Consider the following 22,282-nt stretch of genomic DNA (forward strand, 5'->3'; position numbering starts at 1 on the left):
AACTTAACAAGCACACATAAAAATATCAGACTGCTGCCACATCACAAAAAGGAACAGGCGCGCGCGCAGTCCCCAGCAAGCCAGAAAACCAATAACACACATTAAAACTGTGTGCCCGACCGAGACTCGAACACGGGCACGGTCGGGCACACAGTTTTAATCTGCCAGGAAGTTTCATATCAGCGCACGCTCCGCTGCAGAGTGAAAATGTCATTCTGGAAAAATCCCCCAGGCTGTGGCTAAACCATGTCTCCGCAGTATCCTTTCTTTTAGGAGTGCTAGTTGTGCAAGGTTCACAGGAGAGCTTCTATAAAGTTTGGAAGGTAGACGAGATACTGGCAGAAGTAAGGCTGTGGGACCGGGCGTGAGTTGTGCTTGGGTGGCTCAGTTGGTAGAGCACTTGCCCGCGAAAGGCAAAGGTCCAGAGTTCGAGTGTCAGTCGGGCACACAGTTTTAATCTGCCACGAAGTTTCATATCAGCGCACACTCCGCTGCAGAGTGAAACTCTCATTCTGCAATAACACACACGCCAGCAACCGATCCAACCCGACGACAGTAATTTCAACTCAGAATCAGGGCGCGTGAGCACACCGGGTCCACGCAAAACACACACTGCCAAATAATTCCCACCAACAGATATGGCTGCCCCCGGTCGGGAAAACAGGGGCGACGACCGAGCACACCGCAGCAGAAAACTCGACACCCAGACTCCTGCCAAAACGAAATCACGCAGAAAATATTAACAAAAGCTGAAGTAATGTGAAACGTACCCCGCCACGCAGACAGGACAGAGCAAACACACAGAAAGCCTGCCCTGCAGTCCTTACAACTCCTGGGTGCAGAAACCCAAGCGATTTCGTGGCACCCTTTTCAGAGGCGGAGAACCTCGAGCGATCGCGCGCGGGGATCCATCAGTTGTCCACTACAGCACATCACCAACACGCCGCACCGCCCAACGGCCAAATCAACGAGGCCCACCAACAACTAGACCACACCTCCGTGCCGGGGCGGAAGGCAAAATACCACCAGCTCGGTGCGAATCCAATTGCCGAGCCGAGCGCGCGCGGCCCCCCACGATAAACGCTCCAGAGGGCAGCGGCCGCCTCAGCGCCTGCGCAGGCCGAACCAGACGGAAACAGAAATACAAGTCGCTATCGATAGTGCCGGAACAGCAACGCGCCAGAGATATGGCACAGATACATTTATTTGAACAAAATTACAAATTTTTTGCTTGAAAGAGAAAACGCCTTGTCCTCGAAAGTGTTTTACTCCCTGCATTACATGTCTGAGGGACAATCTAATGTTTTACATGGCCAGAAACCGAAAGTAAAACCAACTGCCGCAGTGGTATTGACAGGTTTACTGACGAAGTGTTAGCCTATTAGAATCTCGTGTTGCGGATCACTGCTTCATTGGAGCAGCGGACCACCGACGCAATATAGTGCTGTTATCGTAGCGATGACAGTCACATCACATTCTGTTTGCAAGTGTACGTTAAAACCTACAGGTAAACAGATATTTCAGTGTGAGAACCGAAGATACGTGCGTGAAATGCCATCACCCAGTCCGACACAGATCTCATGTTACACACGATTAGCGACAATAGTGCGGGTAGCAATCGACGTGTAGCATGACCTCTGATCACATGCCTGTTTTGAGAATACTATGTGGACAATAGCATTTAAATTACCAGCAGCAGCTGCAGTCTTTGCAGCCGACAGACGTACCACGCTGAAATGGGTATTCCAAATTCGTACCCACAGCAAAATAAAGAAAGCCATGATTTTCTCACTGTTGGTTACACACGAGCCAACTACCCGTGTTAAAATGGAACGTTACCAATTGCGGAAAAGGTCGATATCGTGTTGATGTATGGCTATTGTGATCAAAATGACCAACGGGCCTGCGCTATGTATGCTGCTCGGTATCCTGGACGATATCATTGAAGTGTCCGGGCCGTTCGCCGGATAGTTACGTTATTTAAGGAAACGTCAACCACGACCTGCAACAAGTGATGATGCCCAAGTAGGTGTTTTAGCTACTGTCGTGGTTACTCCGCACATCAGTAGCAGACAAACTGCGCGAGAATCGGGAATCTTAAAAACGTCGATGTTGAGAATGCTACATCAACATCGATTGCATCCGTACCATATTTCTATGCACCAGGAATTGCATGGCGACGACTTTGAACGTCGTGTACAGTTCTGCCACTGGGCACAAGAGAAATTACGGGACGATTACAGATTTTTTGCACGCGTTCTATTTAGCGACGAAGCGTCATTTACCAACAGCGGTAACGTAAACCGGCATAACATGCACAAATGGGCAACGGAAAATCCACGATGGCTGCGACAAGTGGAACATCAGCGACCATGTCGGGTTAATGTATGGTGCGTCATTATGGGAGGAAGGATAATTGGCCCCCATTTTATCGATGGCAATCTAAATGGTGCAATGTATGCTAATTTTCTACGTAATGTCCTACCGATGCTACTATAAGATGTTTCACTGCATGGCTGAATGGCGATGTACTTCCAACATGATGGATGTCCGGCACATAGCTCGCGTGCTGTTGAAGCAGTATTGAATAGCATATTTCATGACAGGTGGATTGGTCGTCGAAGCACCATACCATGGCCCGAACGTTCGCCGGTTCTGACGTTCCCGGATTTCTTTCCGTGGGGAAAGTTGAAGGATATTTGCAATCGTGATCCACCGACAACGCCTGACAACATGCGTCAGCGCATTGTCAATGCATGTGCGAACATTACGGTAGGCGAACTACTCTCTGTTGAGAGGAATGTCTTTACACGTATTGCCAAGTGCATTGAGGTTGACGGACGTCATTTTGAGCATTTATTGCATTAATGTGGTATTTACAGGTAATTACGCTATAACAGCAAGCGTTCTCAGAAATGATAAGTTTACAAAGTTACATGTATCACATTGGAACAACCGAAATAAAATGTTCAAACGTACTTACGTTCTGTATTTTAATTTAAAAAACCTACCTGTTACAAACTGTTTGTCTAAAATTGTGAGCCAAAAGTTTGTGACTATTACAGCGCCATCTATCACAAAGCCAAAAAAGTGGTCCATCTAAGACATTCATATTTCTTTACGTACTATACGAATATGTAATAAAAAATGGGGGTTCCTATTTTTTTAAAAAAAGCTGTTGATATCCGTTTGACCTATGGCAGCGCCACCCAGCGAGCCAACCGTAGCGCCATCTGGTTTCCCCCTTCAAGATAGACAAGTTTCGTACTTGGTAGTTTTTTCGTTTGACGCTCATTTCGTGAGATATTTGGCCCGGTCACGATCAGTGGCCCACCCAGTATATTTCCTGTGCGCCTTGTACTTTTACTTACCGTAGAAGATTATTATTGTAGATCAGTTGTCAGCGTGTTGTTCACCCATAAGAAACGAAGATGTCACCTTCAATAGGCCTCATGAAAATCTAATAATGCAGTTTACCGCATTAGGAAGTCTGTTAGCGCTCGGGCTTCCCCTAGCACATATTATATGTCTCCTATGATAGTACTTTTATCTTGTGTGTTGCTAGGTCTGGCGGTACTTCAGATAGAAAGTAGGAACTCTGGAGTTGCACCTCACTACGAGTCATATTTTAATCATCTGTTTAACTCGTGTGCTGATTAGAGCAGGTGACGGAATGTTGTGGACAATTTTTCGAGCAGAATGAAAGTCTCCATGTCTCTCTGAAGTATGTAACAGATAACGTCAACCGGCCGGAGTGGCCGTGCGGTTCTAGGCGCTACAGTCTGGAACCGAGCGACCGCTACGGTCGCAGGTTCGAATCCTGCCTCGGGCATGGATGTGTGTGATGTCCTTAGGTTAGGTAGGTTTAATCAGTTCTAAGTTCTAGGCGACTGATGACCTCAGAAGTTAAGTCGAATAGTGCTCAGGGCCATCAGGTAATGCCATAACTTTTTTTTATTATTCAAAACGACTGCAGCATAAGACACCTCTCAAACAATCACATGGAAAAGAATATTATTTTATCCAATAAGCGCCATAAGGGCAAGGGATAAAGCGTAACAAACTGGACGGTATGTATCTCACCGCGACCATCTACGAATACTTCTATGTCTATCCCTGTGATTGGAGGTCTGAGTGACTTCGGTCGTTCATTTATGTAATAAAATGGAACACCTACAGCCGTCCTTACGATGTTATTTATTATATGGCTACCACTTTCGGTACCTTATCTGACGGGTGAGGGAGTTATCACCCTCCGTATAACACGATTTATCAGTGGCGAACGTCTATAACTGGTTTTTGCAGAATACCGGCAACAGGGATATTATCTCTTCAACGATCAAGTATGATAGTTGGAGAGAAATCATCGCTGTTATTGGTAGTCTGCGAAAACCAGTTTTACATGTTCTGCAAGGTGGTCATGTCATTTTGGTTCTTGTACGTTATAGATGTACAAGTCAGAGAGGGCATTGCGCCCTAAAACCATAACATCAGAGAGAGGGCAAACAACCTTTGGCTTCGTCATGGCGCAGTCTTTGCCTCTGCGCAGTCTAATACATTCTCAGTGGAAGTGCTATAGGTGATGGACACATTTAGTAGTGCTGTGTTGACTTATTGTATCTGTCAGAAGAAGAAAGATGTATCTTAAAGAACAGAAAGGCTGAATATTTTGTATATTCTGAAAAGCGAAAGGACTATAATTTTCTTTTTTTGCTATAGAGAAAAAGTTCGAGGTAAGACTTGCAGCACTGCGCACATAATTTGTAGAAATGATTGTTGGCTACTAGTTCACTTCGTTCATTTGCTCAGAGCTGAGGGAAAGACGGCCCCACTTCCCTGAATCATGCATTAAGATATCAATTGATTAATACAAGTTCTCTGTTAATATTGGACTTTTTTTAAACCATTGTTCACTTTGTTAAGCATAGTATTGTTCAAGAGAATGTTATGTGTAAACATCACGTAAAATGTTACTTTACCTGTTTGAAGATATATTTCATTCTAAAATCAATATCCTCGAATATCATTCCATAGGAATTCCCATCCCGCGGTCTATCGTTACGCGTTATCCCAATGCACCATGCGATATGCAGTATTTTGGAAATATTGCTTAGAAATAGAGGTTTACTTAAGCCGCTGCCTGCTTGCTGTATGCTGTTTGCTGTCGTGCTTTCGAGAAATCTGCAACACTGTTGTCAAGATGCAAGGGAAGTGTAAATTTTGACTGGGGCCTGATAATTGCTTTACTTCAGTTGCGCGTTTTGTATAAAGGGAAGGTGTGTTGAGACAGTTAAAGTTCAGTTCAAAATAGGTTCTGCTTAATCTGCGGTCAGCATAAAAGCTTAAGTTGGGTAACACTTGCCAGGGACATAGATTTGGTAACATGCAAGTCTTTTATACAGTGGGAGGTAAAGTCGGGCTAAATTTCATACAGAAACTGTGGTGTCACCGCCAGACACCACACTTGCTAGACGGTAGCGTTTAAATCGGCCGCGGTCCGTTAGTATACGTCGGACCCGCGTGTCGCCACTATCAGTGATTGCAGACCGGGCGCCGCCACACGGCAGGTTTAGTCTAGAGAGACTCCCTAGCACTCGCCCCAGTTGTACAGCCGACTTTTCTAGCGCTGGTTCACTGTCTACATACGCTCTCATTTGCCTTCAGCTACGTCATTTGCTATGTCCTAGCAAGGTGCCATATTCAGTTACTATTCTGAACAGATAATATTGTGAATCATGCACCGTCGAGAGCGACGATAATCATAAATGGATTAAAGTTAAGTATCAACTAGCTACGTCCGCTTTCTGAATTCTAATCCCTTGTCATGTTCCGGACTTCACGTCACTATAGTCCTTCCCTCCTCACGCCAGTCTGCGTGAGCTTAACGCGTGCATTTCGGCCTCCTCTAGTAACACGGTGTTGCCTCTTTAGCCAACACTACAGAAACGATTATTGTGTGGAGGTTATAGTTGACGCCTGCTGAATCGTGTATACGGATGCTGTTAACCCCCTTAGCGTCAGCTAAGGCCTGAAGATGGTGCACTAAAGCACCGAAACAGGTAGCCATATAATAAATAACATGATAAGGACCCATATAGGTGTTCCATTTTCCAGCATTAGCTAGAAACTTTTTACGAGAGTGCAATTTATCCACAAAGCAGACTGAAGCGCCTAGAACCGCTCGGCCACAAAGGCCGGCTACAGCAGTTTTATGAGTAACTACGGTGGTCATTGACCTTGGTTTCTCTCCGCTTCTATGCAACAGGCTTGCACCACAAACGTCTCCAAAGGTGAAAATGCTAAAAGTTGTGCAGTAACTGCTTTTTCCTAACACACGCATTTTACATAATATCAGCCAAAACGAAAACGAGTTTTTGTCGCATTCTCTGCATTAGCCTGGCGGTGAATTGAAATAACTTCGGAAGAGGGCTGATGAACCCGATGCGGCCTGTATTAAATATAGCAGTGGTACTCCTTCTGCCCCTGTCACAGCAAAGAAATCGCTACTCCACACAACAGTGTCTAGAAGATTCTGAAGTTGGTATGTGGATACTTAGACGGAGAAGTTGAGTGTCTTAGCGCGGAAACTGTGCACGAGAATTTTATAACACGCATATGGCAATAGCATGCAGCGAGGGCAATGTTATGATAAAAAAAAGTGCCGGATTGAGTCTTTTGCGGTTGTACGAAGCATTTTGATTATTGTTTAAGTGTTAAAATAATCCTATTTCATTCGTAAGTAGACTCGATCAATCGATATTCTCTTTCATATGCATGAATATTAACTTTTGCTGTTTACTTGAATTTTAGTGGACGTTTGACTTTACATTTCCTGTTAGTAAAACTCAAAAAGATTGCTGGGTCAACCTCATGAATAGGAGAGATATGAAGTCGACCAAACATAGCAAAATATGTTCTCAGCATTTTCGGGAAGAGGACGGAGAGCGAACATCAGTATGAAAAAAATACTAGATTACTAAGGCAGCATTTTCATGTCACATACTTCTCTTTATGGTTATTCTAAACGTGTAACAAAAAGGAATTTAGGTTAACGAGGCGGAATTCGTCGTATTAATTTATCAAAAATGCATTTACGTCAAGGAAAATCTTCTGAAAATACCTTCATGCCACTGTTTTGCACACGATAGCGCTGTGACATTTTCTGTTTGAAACTACTGTGCACGAAACAGAAGTAGCAATCGTAAACAGCATCTAACATAGTGACGCGGGCGTCTAAGCAACGTAGAACACAAGTCTGTGGAGCCATATCCTCTTATTGTAGGTACGTATCGCTGACCATTCTGCTGGTCATAACACCTCTGAACAGCGAGTTAGTAGATCTTTGTTACCTTAATTCGTGTGGTGACAGTGGAAAGGATACATATCAAAAGTTCAATTTTTATTGGAAAAATTTTAGCCTTGCATTACAGTACGGTATAGTACTCGATAATGGAAGGATAAGGGTATTATAAATCAAACTAAGTAAGGAACACTAGTTGTCCAGATTTCATTTGAAAACGATACGACACCTCTAGGCTTACGCAAATTATTTTCTCTCGATCTTTCTACTACTCTGTGGCTTTGAGCACTATGGGGCTTAACATCTGTGGTCATCAGTCCCCTAGAACTTAGAACTACTTAAACCTAACTAACCTAAGGACATCACACACATCCATGCCCGAGGCAGGATTCGAGCCTGCGACCGTAGCAGTCGCGCGGTTCCGGACTGCGCGCCTAGAACCGCTAGACCACCGCGGCCGGCTCTCGATCTTTACACAAGCCTGTAAAGATTACTAAGCACATCGGAAATAGGGAAACTTTAACTCGTATCACTAAAGGCATTCTAGTAGAGCAACATGGTACCAACAGAGAGTGTGAAAGATCAGTTGCTGCTTTGAATAGATTCTTTGAATCCTATATTCGAAAATTTTGTACTACTATGTGGGAAAATCTTACCAAATTGTGGCATGGCTTACCATGGATCAGTACGATTTCTATCGGGCTGATTAAACAAGTACCTTACTAGATACACAAACATCCCATTATTGATTTATTACTCATTAAACTAACATACCGGGTGAAAGGATATTCTTTGATTTAATTGGTGGTAAGAAGCATTTAGTTTTTATTTTATTCTGACCTGGGTACGGCAGTAAAGCCAGTTGAAACATGCAGATTGGTGAGTGATTTCAATGTCCGTTTTGAACGTCGTACGCTTCCGATCACTTTACATATATATCTTGCTGGAAATATTGATAGAGAGTCGCTCCGACGAAAAGTATTGCAGGATTTATAAAACGTTCCGTTGTTTCGAGATTTGTCAACAGGTCGCTATCACGCTGATGTTAGCTAGACAGGAAGCTCTTAAATGAACCTAATGGCCAGAATATCCAGTTACGGTTTCGCAGTTAAATTGCCATGACAGTTAACGACCAAGCCATCGGTTTCCCTTCAGCCACCACGTCGGCTCTCGCTACTGACGCAGCCAGTAATCGACTATGACATCGTGTCTCCACCATCACGCCATGTGTATCTCCCTAAACTGGCTACAATCTTCTTCCTCAGTTCCTCACCAGTACTGTTAAACTTCAAGAATTGCAGCTCATATACAATGACAGCAAGACTGTGGAATTGTATCAACAAAACAAATAACAATAACACGTTACGCAAGGTTTAATCTACCGATAGATGGAAATTATGAAATAAAAAAACAAAAGTGAAAAAGTTAATTCAGTCTTGTGGGACTTAACTGCTAAGGTCATCAGTTCCTAAGCTTACACACTACTGGAACTAAATTATCCTAAGGACAAACACACACACACACACACACACACCCATTCCCGAGGGAGGACTCGAACCTCCGCCGGAATCAGGCACCCAGCCCATGACTGCAGCGCCTTGACCGCTCGGCTAATCCCGCGCGGCAAAGATTTTATGACAGTGTCAGTGACAACAGTCGTCCATTCTGAACATTGCACGCTGTTGATCACTTTAATATGTTAAAAACAACAGTAGTTTACATATATATATATATATATATATATATATATATATATATATATATGCAACGGTTTTTTTTATTTAAAGGATGAAATACATAAGCTTATGGTGGCAGTTGGTCCATCATTTATGGTCTATCAGAACTTAATATTCGCTTTTCTAAGAATTATTATAATTATTACTGTCATCCTAATATGTGACATTGTATTGATGTATCTAAAAAGCACTGAAGATGTTTTAAGAAATTCTGTCAGCTACAAAAGACTGATATTTACAGACTCAGATAACTAAACCTCGTTCACATATGCGAGTTTATTTATCTTGCCGCAGTTGCTGAAGTTGGGATTCATTCAGAGAAATTTCTCAATTTGTAGATACTTGTTAGGAATTTTAAGAATTCCAAGATCGGATGAGCAATCTAATCGCCTACTTGCCGCGAGTTAATGCAGAAGCTCATAATTTGTCGTCTCCTTTACTTTTTTTTATTATTGAACAATGTAGTTTTAAGTTTAACATGTTCCTGTCCTTCTTTATAACAACCAAAAGAGACTATTTTGTTGAATGTCGATAGAAATAAAGAGATAGTCTTCAGTTACTTGTTATTTCAAACATACATTTTATTATTACATTAATCGTGATTGGTATAGCAAACTTATTGTGAGTGTTCATTTCTTGAACACTTGGTAACCCCATCTGTGCGTTAATCTAACCATTAATTTTGAAAGTTTAGAGTTCTTGCTTAAGTGAGAACAGAGACCAGTACGCGTCTATACCAATTATGTAAAATTATGCCATTATTAAAGGACACGTCAGTAACGCCTATACATTTTATCTCTGGATTTTACTTGTCCAACATAACATGGAAGTAATTAATGACTAAGAACCCACTTTCTAACTCAATGATGGAAGTATTCACGAAATGGGCCAGGAATAAGATCTAACAATCACTATTAATCACGCCGGTTTAGACATCGCCATTTAATGTGAATACATTTACATCTACAATTATGAGTGGTAGTATGTGCGTCGTATATACGACATGTTGTATCACTATGATTACAACCACTGACTAATCGTCAAGGAAATACATAAGTATCCAGCGAAATCATATTTTTTTATTCACCTGGAACTTCCATAAGTTGAAACACAAGTTTCATTGACATTAACGTCCACACATATCTAAATACAGCAGAAAAAATGTCTCAGCATCTTAGGTTAAGAAATTAGTTCCTAGGTAGCAAAATACACACACAACTCTCCCCTTCCCCCAGCCATCGTTGTGCGCGGTACGTATGTAAAGGGGTAGTCATAAAATCCAGATTATGAAATGAAAGAAATAATATTCCTTCATTAAATTCTTGTTTAACTTCTTCCGTCACGTACATTCAGGGAATCCGACAAACTGTGATAGCTGCTGAGTAACGCAGATGTGTGTACGGCAATGCAGGTAACATCTTTAGCACTATAACTGCCATGGATGACTTTGATCACGAAAACAATTATATTCAAGAAGTTTGAGATATCTGTACAAATATATAAGAAACATTCTCGAATAGATCGTGACCCATTTACCTCAATTTTTCACACAACATTCTAGTTAATAATCGAACGGATGTAAGCTATATATGAAATTGCATGAAATACACAGGTAAAGTGTATGAATATAAATCTTCTTATTCTACAACGTGATCAGGCCCATTGGACCATACGCTGCTATAAGTTTTCTCCAGTATTTTATTCTGTCAATTGCTGCTGTCCGCCATCCGTCCACATCTGTTGACCCTTGGTTTAAATCATCATGGAGACTATCCCTCCAAACCTTTTAGGGCCTCCCTGGGGGCCTCTTTCCTGTAGATGTGAAATCCAGGAGCTTCCGAGGCCATCTGTGATTCATTCGGGCCACATGGCCGACCCCTTGTATTCGTTTGTCTTTGACATTTTCTGCTATGTGGGGCTGCTGGTATAGTTCCCCAAGCTCTTGGTTGTTTCGGATCCTCCTTTCCCCTGTGTCTGCATCGAGGACAGGACTGAAGATCTTCCGAAGCATTTTTCTCTCAAGAACGAAGAGCTTATGGAAGTCCTGTTTTCGGATACTCCCATGTCTTACAACCATACGGAACAACTGGCTGGATTAGGGTTTTGTATAGTCGAATCTTGAATGTGTGGAGAGATATCTGAACCGAAGCAGTTGTGGTAGGCTGTGGTAAGATCTTTTTTATTTTTTTTTTGCTTCTATTCGTGCATTGATCTCAGTGAAAAGTGCCGCTAGGTATTTAAATTCATGCACTCTGTTGTAGGACTGGAACACCCCCCCCCCCCCCCCCCCCCCGCAGCGATTGTAGATAACCAGCAGTCTGACTTTGACCACGCGTCATAACAAGGTACTCTGTCTTGGCTTCGTTTATGCTTAGCCCAAATTTGCTGGCAGCCTCCTTTAGTGCTCTGGTCATTTGCTTCAACTCCTCTTCAAACCTAGAGAATAAACAGATGTCGTCTGCATAGGCTAAGTATGCCAGTCTCTCTCTTCTTCGACGTCAATCCCTTCGTTCTCTTGGAAGGCCTCACATACGATCTTCTTGAGGGCAAAGTTGTACAGGAGTTCTGTCGCTATTTCAAATTCATTAGTTACGCGATTTCCCATCTTCACATTGGCAGGTGTTTCACTGAGACAAGTCTTTATCAGATTCATGAGTTTCTCTGCCATGCGAGACTCTCTTAAACAACTGAGCAGGCTCTTGTGATGTATAGAATATATGTTGTTGTTGTGGTCTTCAGTCCTGAGACTGGTTTGATGCAGCTCTCCATGCTACTCTATCCTGTGCAAGCTTCTTCATCTCCCAGTACCTACTGCAACCTACATTCTTCTGACTCTGCTTAGTGTATTCATCTCTTGGTCTCCCCCTATGATTTTTACCCTCCACGCTGCCCTCCAATACTAAATTGGTGATCCCTTGATGCCTCAGAACATGTCCTACCAACCGATCCCTTCTTCTGGTCAAGTTGTGCCACAAACTTCTCTTCTCCCCAATCCTATTCAATACTTCCTCATTAGTTATGTGATCTACCCATCTAATCTTCAGCATTCTTCTGGAGCACCACATTTCAAAAGCTTCTATTCTTTTCTTGTCCAAACTATTTACTGTCCATGTTTCACTCCATACAAATACTTTCAGAAATAACTTCCTTACACTTAAATCTATACTCGATATTAACAAATTTCTCTTCTTCAGAAACGCTTTCCTTGCCATTGCCAGTCTACATTTTATATCCTCTCTACTTCGACCATCATCAGTTATTTTGCTCCCCAAATAGCAAAACTCCTTTACTACTTTAAGTGTTTCATTTCCTAATCTAATACCCTCAGCATCACCCGACTTAACTCGACTACATTCCATTATCCTCGTTTTGCTTTTGTTGATGTTCATCTTATATCCTCCCTTCAAGACACCATCCATTCCGCTCAACTGCTCTTCCTAGTCCTTTGCTGTCTCTGACAGAATTACAATGTCATCGGCGAACCTCAAAGTTTTTATTTCTTCTCCATGGATTTTAATACCTACTCCAAATTTTTCTTTTGTTTCCTTTACTGCTTGCTCAATATAGAGATTGAATAACATCGGGGAGAGGCTACAACCCTGTCTTACTCCCTTCCCAACCACTGCTTCCCTTTCATGTCCCTCAACTCTTATAACTGCCATCTGGTTTCTGTACAAGTTGTAAATAGTCTTTCGCTCCCTGTATTTTACCCCTGCCACCTTTAGAATTTGAAAGAGAGTATTCCAGTCAACATTGTCAAAAGCTTTCTCTAAGTCTACAAACGCTAGAAACGTAGGTTTGCCTTTCCTTAATCTTTCTTCTAAGATAAGTCGTAAGGTCAGTATTGCCTCACGTGTTCCAGTATTTCTACGGAATCCAAACTGATCTTCCCCGAGGTCAGCTTCTACTAGTTTTTCCATTCGTTTGTAAAGAATTCGTGTTAGTATTTTGCCGCTGTGACTTATTAAACTGATTGTTCGGTAATTTTCACATCTGTCAACACCTGCTTTCTTTGGTATTGGAATTATTATATTCTTCTTGAAATCTGAGGGTATTTCGCCTGTTTCATAGAATATAGGCCTTCTTAAAATCAACGAATAAAATATGCAAATGTTTACCATTTTCACCCAGTTTCTAAGTGAGCTGCGCGAGATTGAAGATGTTATTTACTGTTGACCGCTATGGGCGGAAATCTCACTGGTGCTCCCCAATCACTGATTCTGCAACTGGCTGAATTATTTGTATGAGGCAATTGGATTCTGTTTGCCGCCTTCTAATGTATTATACAAATCAGAGCTGTTTTCCATGCTGCCGATAGTTCTTCTTTGGTCCATATTTAACGTGTGAGTTGATGTATTCTTTCTGCAAGTTTCTCAACTCCTGCCAGAATCATTTCTGCCTGTATTCCATCTTCGCCGGGACTCCGATTCTGGTTTCTTTGTCTCATTCAGGGTAGGTGGGGGATAATCTGCATCGGCTGTAATTGGGTACTGGATATCATATTGCAGTTCGGATTTAGCAGCTGTCGAAAGTACTCTTTACATCTCTCATGTATATCGCTATGGTTTGTCAGGATCTTATCATGGAAGTCTGACTAATTTCTACTTGGCCAGGTGACTTTTGCAGATGTACTTCACCTTCAGAAACATCTTCCTGGTCTTTTCTCCTCTGAAGTCTGTTTCTGCTCCATTGATGAGATCCCTTATATATTTCCTCTTTGTTCTTCTCAAAGTTGCCTGTATAGTCTTTGGGAGCTTCTCAAATGGTGCTTTCCCCTGTGCCAGATTTTACCCCTTCAGCCACTTACTCCTGGCTTCCTTCCTCCTTTCCGGGCATCTGCACATTCCTTTCAAAACCAGATCTTCTTGCCCACTGTGTTTCCTTTACCGTATCCCTAACTGAGATCTGTATATCTCCCTACGTTAGTTCAAGGTCATGATTCGCCTCCATTTCACTGAGTGCTTCAAAGTGGCTACTAAGTTGCACATGGTATTCGGTCTTCTCTGCTTCATATTTTAGATTCTCCACATGGTACCTTCCAATTGTTTTTAACTAAGGCCCCGTTCTTCATTTACATTGTACGTTTAAAAGGCTTCTGACCAGCCTCGCGGCATTAGCCGAGCGGTCTAGGGCACTGCAGTCATGGACTGTGCGGCTAGTTCCGGTGGATGTTCGAGTCCTCCCTCGTGCATGGATGTGTGTGTTTGTCCTTAGGATAGTTTAGGGTAAGTAGTGTGTAAGCTTAGGGACTGATGACTTTAGCAGTTTAGCCCTATAAGGTTTCACACACATTTTTTTTTTTTTTTTTTTTTTTTTTTTTTGTTTCTGACCAGGAAATGATCACTCTCGCCCTCGACACCCCGTGCTTTCTTAACATGTGATCTCTTGGCTCTTAGACCAATGACAACATGGTCAATTTGATCTATAGTTCTCGCATTTGGTGACACCCAGGTTAACTTACGTATGTTTTTCAGCTGGAAGTTTGTGCTGGAGATGGACAACCCTGATGATTTAGCGAAGCTGATGAACCTCGGTCCATTATCATTGCTTACGTCGTGTAGACTGAGCCTTCCTGTTGTGTCTTCGATTATTTGTTCTTTCCCAACCTTGGCATGCATATCGCCAAGGAGGATCCTCAGATGTCCATTTGGTATAGCGTCCATCACTGCCTCTAGCTGTGCATAGTACTCGTCTTTCACTTCACTTTGGCTTTCTTCTGTGGGAGCATGACAGTTCAAAAAGCCAGGTTAATATGCTTTACGTCCACTGTTAGAACAGATATTCTTGAATTGACTGACGCGGACTCTGAAACATTAGTGGCCAAAGTGTTACTGACGCAAAAACCACTGCCTTGCAGATGACCTCTTTCACAGGCTCCATACAAAATAGTACATTTTTTCAACATCTACGCTGCCAGCATCCTCCCACCGGATTTCTTGCACTGCAACTAGGTCTAGTTCGTACCTCTGATTTTCTTTGACAACACTGATTGCAGGTCCTGCCTTGTAGTGACTCCTTACATTCCACATTCCAAATCGTATACCATTTCTTTGCCACTGACGTCGTCTAGTTTTATCAGTAATGTTCGGAGGCTTACTTTTAGTCTTGAAAGCATGTTTAACTTTATTACGAACAGAGGGTGCTGGACTCTCGTCCAATCTGCGGTGCTACCCTCACAGCATACAGGATTGCTGCTTTTCTTAAGCAGTGGACTCCCCTCAAGAGTTGGGTTAGAGATAGGAATGAGTAAATTGGAAAGATACTCTCGGGCCTCGAAACCTTATAACGTTGGAATAGAAAGCAAGAGTTGGCCAGGGGAGGCCGACAGGGGAGCAGAAAGAAGGAGCCTGAAGCAACGTCAGACTCAGCCCGCTGACTCCACCCTCGTACTTCTAGCTACTTCTACCTGAAGTCCCCTGGGCGAATGAATAAAAATAAATGTAACATAATATAAAACAGAAACCTTGTTGCCGATATCCCAAATAGTCGTCAGATTTTTGCAAGATACTCGTAAACAACACTGTACAGGTCTTCTTTTAATATAGACTGGGAGAAAAGAAATGCTGTGCTACGTAGTGCTGTGAAAATATGGAATTTCAGCGTCTTTCTCGGAGATGATTTTAACTACGGCAGCTTCCATTCATTTGGTAAATTAATTGGTAACGTATGCAAGAGACCACCACAGCAGCTAGATATATGAAGATATCAGCTTCAGTCACATTACTTTGTAGTTGTAATTTGTGAAAGGGCAAAGTTACGGAAGATTGAGATTACGTAGCTGTATCATACTCATAAAACAATGTAGTATAATACAAATTTCCTAATATAAACATTTTCTGTTTAAACCGGTTTCGAAGACGATAACATAACATCAAATTATCGTGTATATAATTTTTATTTAAAATTAACAGTACCAGAAAAAGTTGCAAACCCATAAAGAACTGTTTTCAGTGACACCAGGATGTAATACGAGGGTTATCCAGAAAGTAAGTTCCGATCGGTCGCGAAATGGAAACCACTGAGAAAATCCGGTAAAGCTTTGCACAGGTGTGTTTTGCAGTGTCTCTAATATTGATCATGTCGAGTCGCTCTTTTCAGTTTTGAGTGAACAGTGAACACGTAAAGATGCGTAGGGAATAGCGTCTCCCGCCAAATATGGGGGCCTGGTTAGAAATTTCGCCTGTGTCATGCAGCCCACATAACACCCCTGTCGAGGATTTCCTTCTTCACGCTAATTCTCGGCCGCACACTGCAGGGGCAATGAAGACGCTCCTGCAGCGTTTCCGACGACAAGTGTTTGAACACCCACAATACAGTCTGTAATTGGCTCCCCTGATTCTCATCTCTGCTCACAAGAACCGCTGGCTATGAAAACAAAATTTTTCCACAGACAACGAGCTGCAGACCAGTGCAGATAACTGGCCGAAAGCACAGGCGGCTGCTTTCTATGACGAGGATATTGGAAGGTTGATACAACACTACGACAACACTCGACGTTGGAGCGGCGTGTATGTAGAGAAGTAGGTGGAAGGTGTACCTAACTGTTGCAAATAAAACGTTTCTGGTTTTCACTGTGGTTTCCATTTCGCAACCGATCGGAACTTACTTTCTGGACAACCCTCGTATGTGCATTCCGGGGGATTTTAGTGTTGGTGATTCATTCGTCACGGTCATCGTGAACGGATGGTGTTCAGCAGGCCAGTCTGTACACGTTTTGAGTCTGCAGATAGTTACTGTCGAACATACTCAGCTACATGAATAAGATCGTTGCATTGTGGGATAGCAGGAAGATGAATAGATGTAACTATGGATCTATGCTCATGTCGTGCACAATATATCTAAGATGTGTCGCTGCTTTCAGTTGTGGTCTGTGGAATATTTCCAAGATTCTGGATGTCCGTGTGTTACTGACGCACGCCAAAACCGCTGCGTTATGCGGGCAGCGATGGCCGACCAAACATCATCCACGGACGAAATCTGCGCACATAACAGCTGGTATGTCACTAAGGACAATCGGGAACAGTCTGCTTGTAGTAGGATTGAGATCACACGTACCTCTGGCCAGGATACCACTAACACTTGGATTTCGCCATGCATCGCTACTGTGGTGTCGCGAAAGAATTGCTAGAGAGCGGATAGGCCCCCTGTTGACTTCAGTGATGAGAGTAGGTTTCGTCTGCATAAGACTGATGGATGTACACATGTATGGGATGGAACTGGTGAGCTGCGTATTCCGGAGTAAATTGACCCAGAATGCTTAAGTCATAACCAAAATTCCATTGTATGGGTGGCCATTATAAATAGCGGTCAAATTCGACATTTTTGCAGGATAGAGTAACCGGAGCTCACTACATTTCGCTGGTCGCTACCAGCCTGCTTCTGCCAATTCTTCGATGAGATCCTGATGTATTTTTTCAGCAGGACAACGCAGGGCCACGCAGGGCTGCTGCGCCGCTACGTGCTCTTCGTGGTGTACTACAAATACCCTGGGCGGCAAGTTTGCTAGTTCTGTCGCTAACTGAACACGTATAGACGTGATGAAGCTGGAGCCTGCTCATTATCTAGGGCTCATTATCTAGGGTCTGCAAGAACCATGACCGAAATGCAGCGAAGTGCGCAAGATGGTTGGGGCAGTCTGTCGCAGACTGGCATTCGCGATCTCTATGATCGTTTCAGACTATTGATATAAGTGTTTCGTCTGAAACTACATGTCAGTTCACTTATAAAAAAAAAATAACCTTGTCCTTGTGGGTGTTGCATTTTATTGACTCCGTTACATGTCGGAGGGACAATCTGTCTACTGTTTTACACGCCCAGAAACCTAAGGTAAAACCAACTTCGAGAAAGAAAATAAAGCACACATTTTCACAGTACAGCAAGCCAAAGCTATTTCTTTCTAGCAATCTGTTTTAACAGGAAATTTGTACGGTGTTGCTTTTTCTGAAAAAAAAGCGTTTGAATATTCATAAGAGTAGCCTATCTTATAAAATCGGCCGAGAACTTTTCGCACCATTTTCATTCACGTTATATCCGCTTCTTGTCATTTCAAGATCTGTACCTTCTAGGTGGACGATGTTCGCAAAGTGGATCTGCATTTCTCGTCCAGGCATAATTCTGAGGCATACCCTATGTCAGAACGCATATACAGTTCCCACAAGTATTCAGGAACGAAGCATTGCCTGATTTATTAGTATGATACAGGTAGGGCTTACTGCGGGCTGATACCCATTTAAAATTCATAGTTTTCATTTCGAATCAGACTGAGATTTTCTTAAGACAATCCGTTTTTATTGCTAGAGTTTGCTGGGTTGTTTCCACGCAGCAAGCCAGACATTAGGCACAAAACAGAAAAACGTTTGTCACACAAGCTTACCCTCCTGATGTGGCAGGCAGTGTCCGTTTCCCCTTCAAGAAACTGTAGTGTGGATTGCTCTTCTGAATGACCACAAGGGGATTCTTGCCCTAGTATCCATGCTGGACTCGGGCATAGGGATCGAACACACTCGCTTTGATTGCGCGTCCGTACCATTGGCGGCGTAGATTTCGCGTTACTTGCAAAGACCCTACGGTGGCGTAAACCAGGAGGAAAGTGTGTGTGCTTTGATCGTTCACTTCTGTTGATACTCTCGAAACTTCCCGAGAGCCGACGTCATCTTTTGAACCTTTCTAGCAACGACTATGGCTCTGGACTCCACATACTGTCGCTGCAAAGTGGCATGATGATTCTGTTTGGCCAAGGAGGATATGGATGCAGATTCCAGGGTGTGCACTGCGCGAGCGGTCAGTCAGAGCATGACAGTGACGAAGGTACGACCTGTGAACACTGCGGGCGAAGACCCGTAGGCAGTCAACATATGACTGCATGCTGTTACAAACTATGCTTCTGATATTGCGATCGGGCTCGATGTGGAAGTGGCTGTAACGTGCTAGCGTTATTGTCACCTTGTGGATGATAGCCTGCAGGTATCGACGAAGGCGAGTTTGTCAGTCCATAGTGCACAACAGTTATTGCTACTAAGCGTGGTTCTCCCGTTACTGCTGTGAGTCAGCAGTGTAGTGTGGCTTGTAGGTTAAACTGTGACTGATCGAATTTCGGACTACGTTATTAGACAGACATGTAGTTTTTTCAATGCGTTGCCCTTTCTTTCGTTGTGGCTCCCACGGTTCAGTCATTGGGTTGTCTGGTATACGGTTTCCTTCTAGAATAAAACAATGTGTTATTAGAACAGTATCGTTTATTGCATTTGTTTTAGTAAAAGCCAAGGGATTTTCTTCCAGCTGTAAATGTGAATGTGCATTATTTTCATTAAGGTTGCCACCACTTATGATATTTAAATATTTTGTATGCCGTTAATGCCAAATTACATAAATGGCCGTCGAATATATGTACTGTAAAAGGTATTCATGTATATTTTGTAATGCGGGTTCTTCCAGACTCATGTTTTAAGTATTGGATTTAATTTGTATGTCCCTTTAGTGTTACTTCCTGTTTTTTTTTACTGGTTTGATGAGGCATATTACAAATTACTGTAATGCTCCAATCACTTTTTGTTAGATTTTGATGGGTTCCTTTCCTCATTCCGTATCAGTCCACCTGATTTTCATCATTCTTGTGTAGCACCACAACTCAAACGCTTCGATTCTCTTATGTTCCATGATACTGTTCGACACATTGCCATGCTCTAAACGAACATTCTCAGAAATTTCTTCTCTTGGCAGAATTGCCACCTTGACTGTTGTTGTCTGCTTTTTATGTAATCCTTGCTTCGTCCATCAGTTTGCTTACAAGGTAATAGAACTTCCCAACTCCGTCTACATCGTGACCATGAACTTTGATGTTAACTTTCTGATAATTTTCGTTTCTGCTTCTTCTCACTACCTTTGCCTTCTTCGAGTTTACTCTCAGTCTATATTGTACTCTCATTAGAAGCTTCATTCCGTTTAATAGAGACTGTAAATTTTCTTCACATTTACTAAGAATAGATATGTAATTAGCGTTCTTACCATTTAAATCCTTCCACATCTAATTTTGGTCCACCTCTTGAACCTGTCACTTTTCCCCTGGGTGCTTCTTCGATGTAAATACTGAAATGTGCAAGAGTGCTAAGATATATATATATATATATATATATATATATATAGTTACGTTGCTCTTTCCCTGAACATTTTTTCACTTCCTTCATCCATCGATCACTTGAAACGTGTCTTCTTATACGCAAGGTTTCTTCGGAGTCACTCTCCTTTTACCTATATTACACTGTCCAACGTCTGTGGGTGTCATTTTTAGACTGGCCCTCATCTTTTCGACTGTACGGCCTACTCAGGTATTCTTTCAGTAACCACATCCTTAGCGAACTTCAATTACATTTTATTATTCCTCAGCACTTTAATTATCCACATCCTTCCGCACTCATACTTCCGGAAGATTCACTTAAACCTGACTGTAGTCTTCATTATTGCTGAATTGTGACTGGAGTCTATATGTACACCTCGCTACGCCTCACAGTTCAACATCTGATTTCGGAATCTCATTCAGACCAAGATTTAATCCAGCTGGATTCTTCCCGTATTTCTGCGTCCTCTGAAAGTATGGCTCCTCGTCTTGTGATTATTGAACAGAGTGGATTCTTGATCAGAGAGTTTGCTGTTACCATATGATATTAATTTCAGATCTCAATTCAGCCAGTCCTCTTTCATTCCTATTGTCAGGATCATATTCTTCCATGAACTTTCTTTGTATTCCTTCCCCTAAAATCTCAAAATCCAGTATGGTTATTAGGTTTTGGTCTCCCAAGCTTACAGAAAAGGATCGTTCTTACAACCCTAAACGGCTTAAATACACACATTAAAAAAAGTTTTCCATCTCCCCGGTTCCCAGAACTCCTGAAGACAGATGGATATTTTATCACAGACGCAGTCCCTATGACTGTTCAGAGATGTAACTAAACCCGCCCATACATGTAAACAACCATATATGAGCAGCGCCTATTAGACGGAGGGAGTCCGGCAGCTGCTCAGTTCCAGTCATTCCACCATGAAGGAGGTAAACGGCTCGTGTTGTCTGTAGTTCAACCATGCCTAGGCGGCCAATATCGCCATTAGATCGCGTCTGCGTAGTTACTATGTGCCAGGAAGGGCTCTCAACAAGAGAAGTGTCCAGGCGTCTCGGAATTAACCAAAGCGACGTTGTTCGGACATGGAGGAGATACAAAGAGACAGGAACTGTCGATTATGTGACTCGCTCCGGCCACCCAGTGGCTACTACTGCAGTGGATGACCGCTACCTATGTATTATGGCTCAGAGGAGCCCTGACAGCAACGCCCTGATGAATAATGCTTTTCGTGAAGCCACAGGACGTCACGTTACGATTCCAACTGTGTGCAATACGCTACATGACGAGCAACTTCACTCCCGACGTCCATGGTAAGATAAATCAATTCACTACGGGACAGTTGATATACGCTCAGAATTGGTATCACGTTCTCTTTACCGATAAGTGTCGCATATGCCATAAACCAGACAATCGTCGAAGACGTGTTTTGAGGCAACCCGGTCAGGCTGAACGCTTTAGACCCACTGTCCAGTTAGTGCAGCAAGGTGGAGTTTCTCTGCTGTCCTGGGGTGGCTTTATGTGGGGCCGACGTACACCGCTGGTGCTCATGGAAGGGGCAGTAACGGCTTTACGATACGTGAATGCCATTCTCCCACCGATACTGCAATCATATCGGCAGGATATTGCCGAGAGATTCGTCTTCATGGACGACAATTCGAACCCCCATCGTGCACATCTTGTGAATGACTTCCTTCAGGACAGCGACACCGCTCGACTAGAGTGGCCAGCATGTTCTCCAGACATGAACCCTATCGATCATGCTTTGGATAGATTGAAAAGGGCTGTTTATGGACGACGTAACCCACGAACCACTCTGAGGGATCTACGTCGAATCGCCGTTGAGGAGTGGGACAATCTGGACCAACAGTGCCTTTATGAACTTTTGGATAGTATGCCACCACAAATACAGGTATGCATCAATGCAAGAGGACGTGCAACTGGGTATTAGAGGTACCGGTGTGCACAGCAATCTGGACTACTACCTCTGAAGGTTTCGCTGTATGGTGGTAAAACACGCAGTGTGTGGTTTCCATGAGCTATAAAAGGGCGCAAATGATGTTTATGTTGATCTCTTTTCCAATTTTCTTTGTAGATTCCGTAACTCTAGGAACTGAGGTGATGCTAAACTATTT

The 22,282-nt window shown here is 42.8% G+C and overlaps 1 protein-coding gene across 1 annotated transcript in view; it reads right to left on the reverse strand.

Annotated features, from left to right (window-relative positions):
• Nucleotides 1-964: 964 nt before the first annotated feature.
• The window catches only part of LOC124616222, a 49,826-nt gene continuing 28,508 nt past the window's right edge, over nucleotides 965-22,282 (reverse strand). Inside the window, exon 4 of the mRNA XM_047144525.1 lies at nucleotides 965-1,111. Within this exon, the coding sequence (XP_047000481.1) occupies nucleotides 965-1,111 (147 nt within the window). The remainder of the gene's footprint in view (nucleotides 1,112-22,282) is intronic.

The sequence above is a fragment of the Schistocerca americana genome, chromosome 5 (genome assembly GCF_021461395.2).
Source record: "Schistocerca americana isolate TAMUIC-IGC-003095 chromosome 5, iqSchAmer2.1, whole genome shotgun sequence".
In the NCBI taxonomy this organism is placed as follows: domain Eukaryota; kingdom Metazoa; phylum Arthropoda; class Insecta; order Orthoptera; family Acrididae; genus Schistocerca; species Schistocerca americana.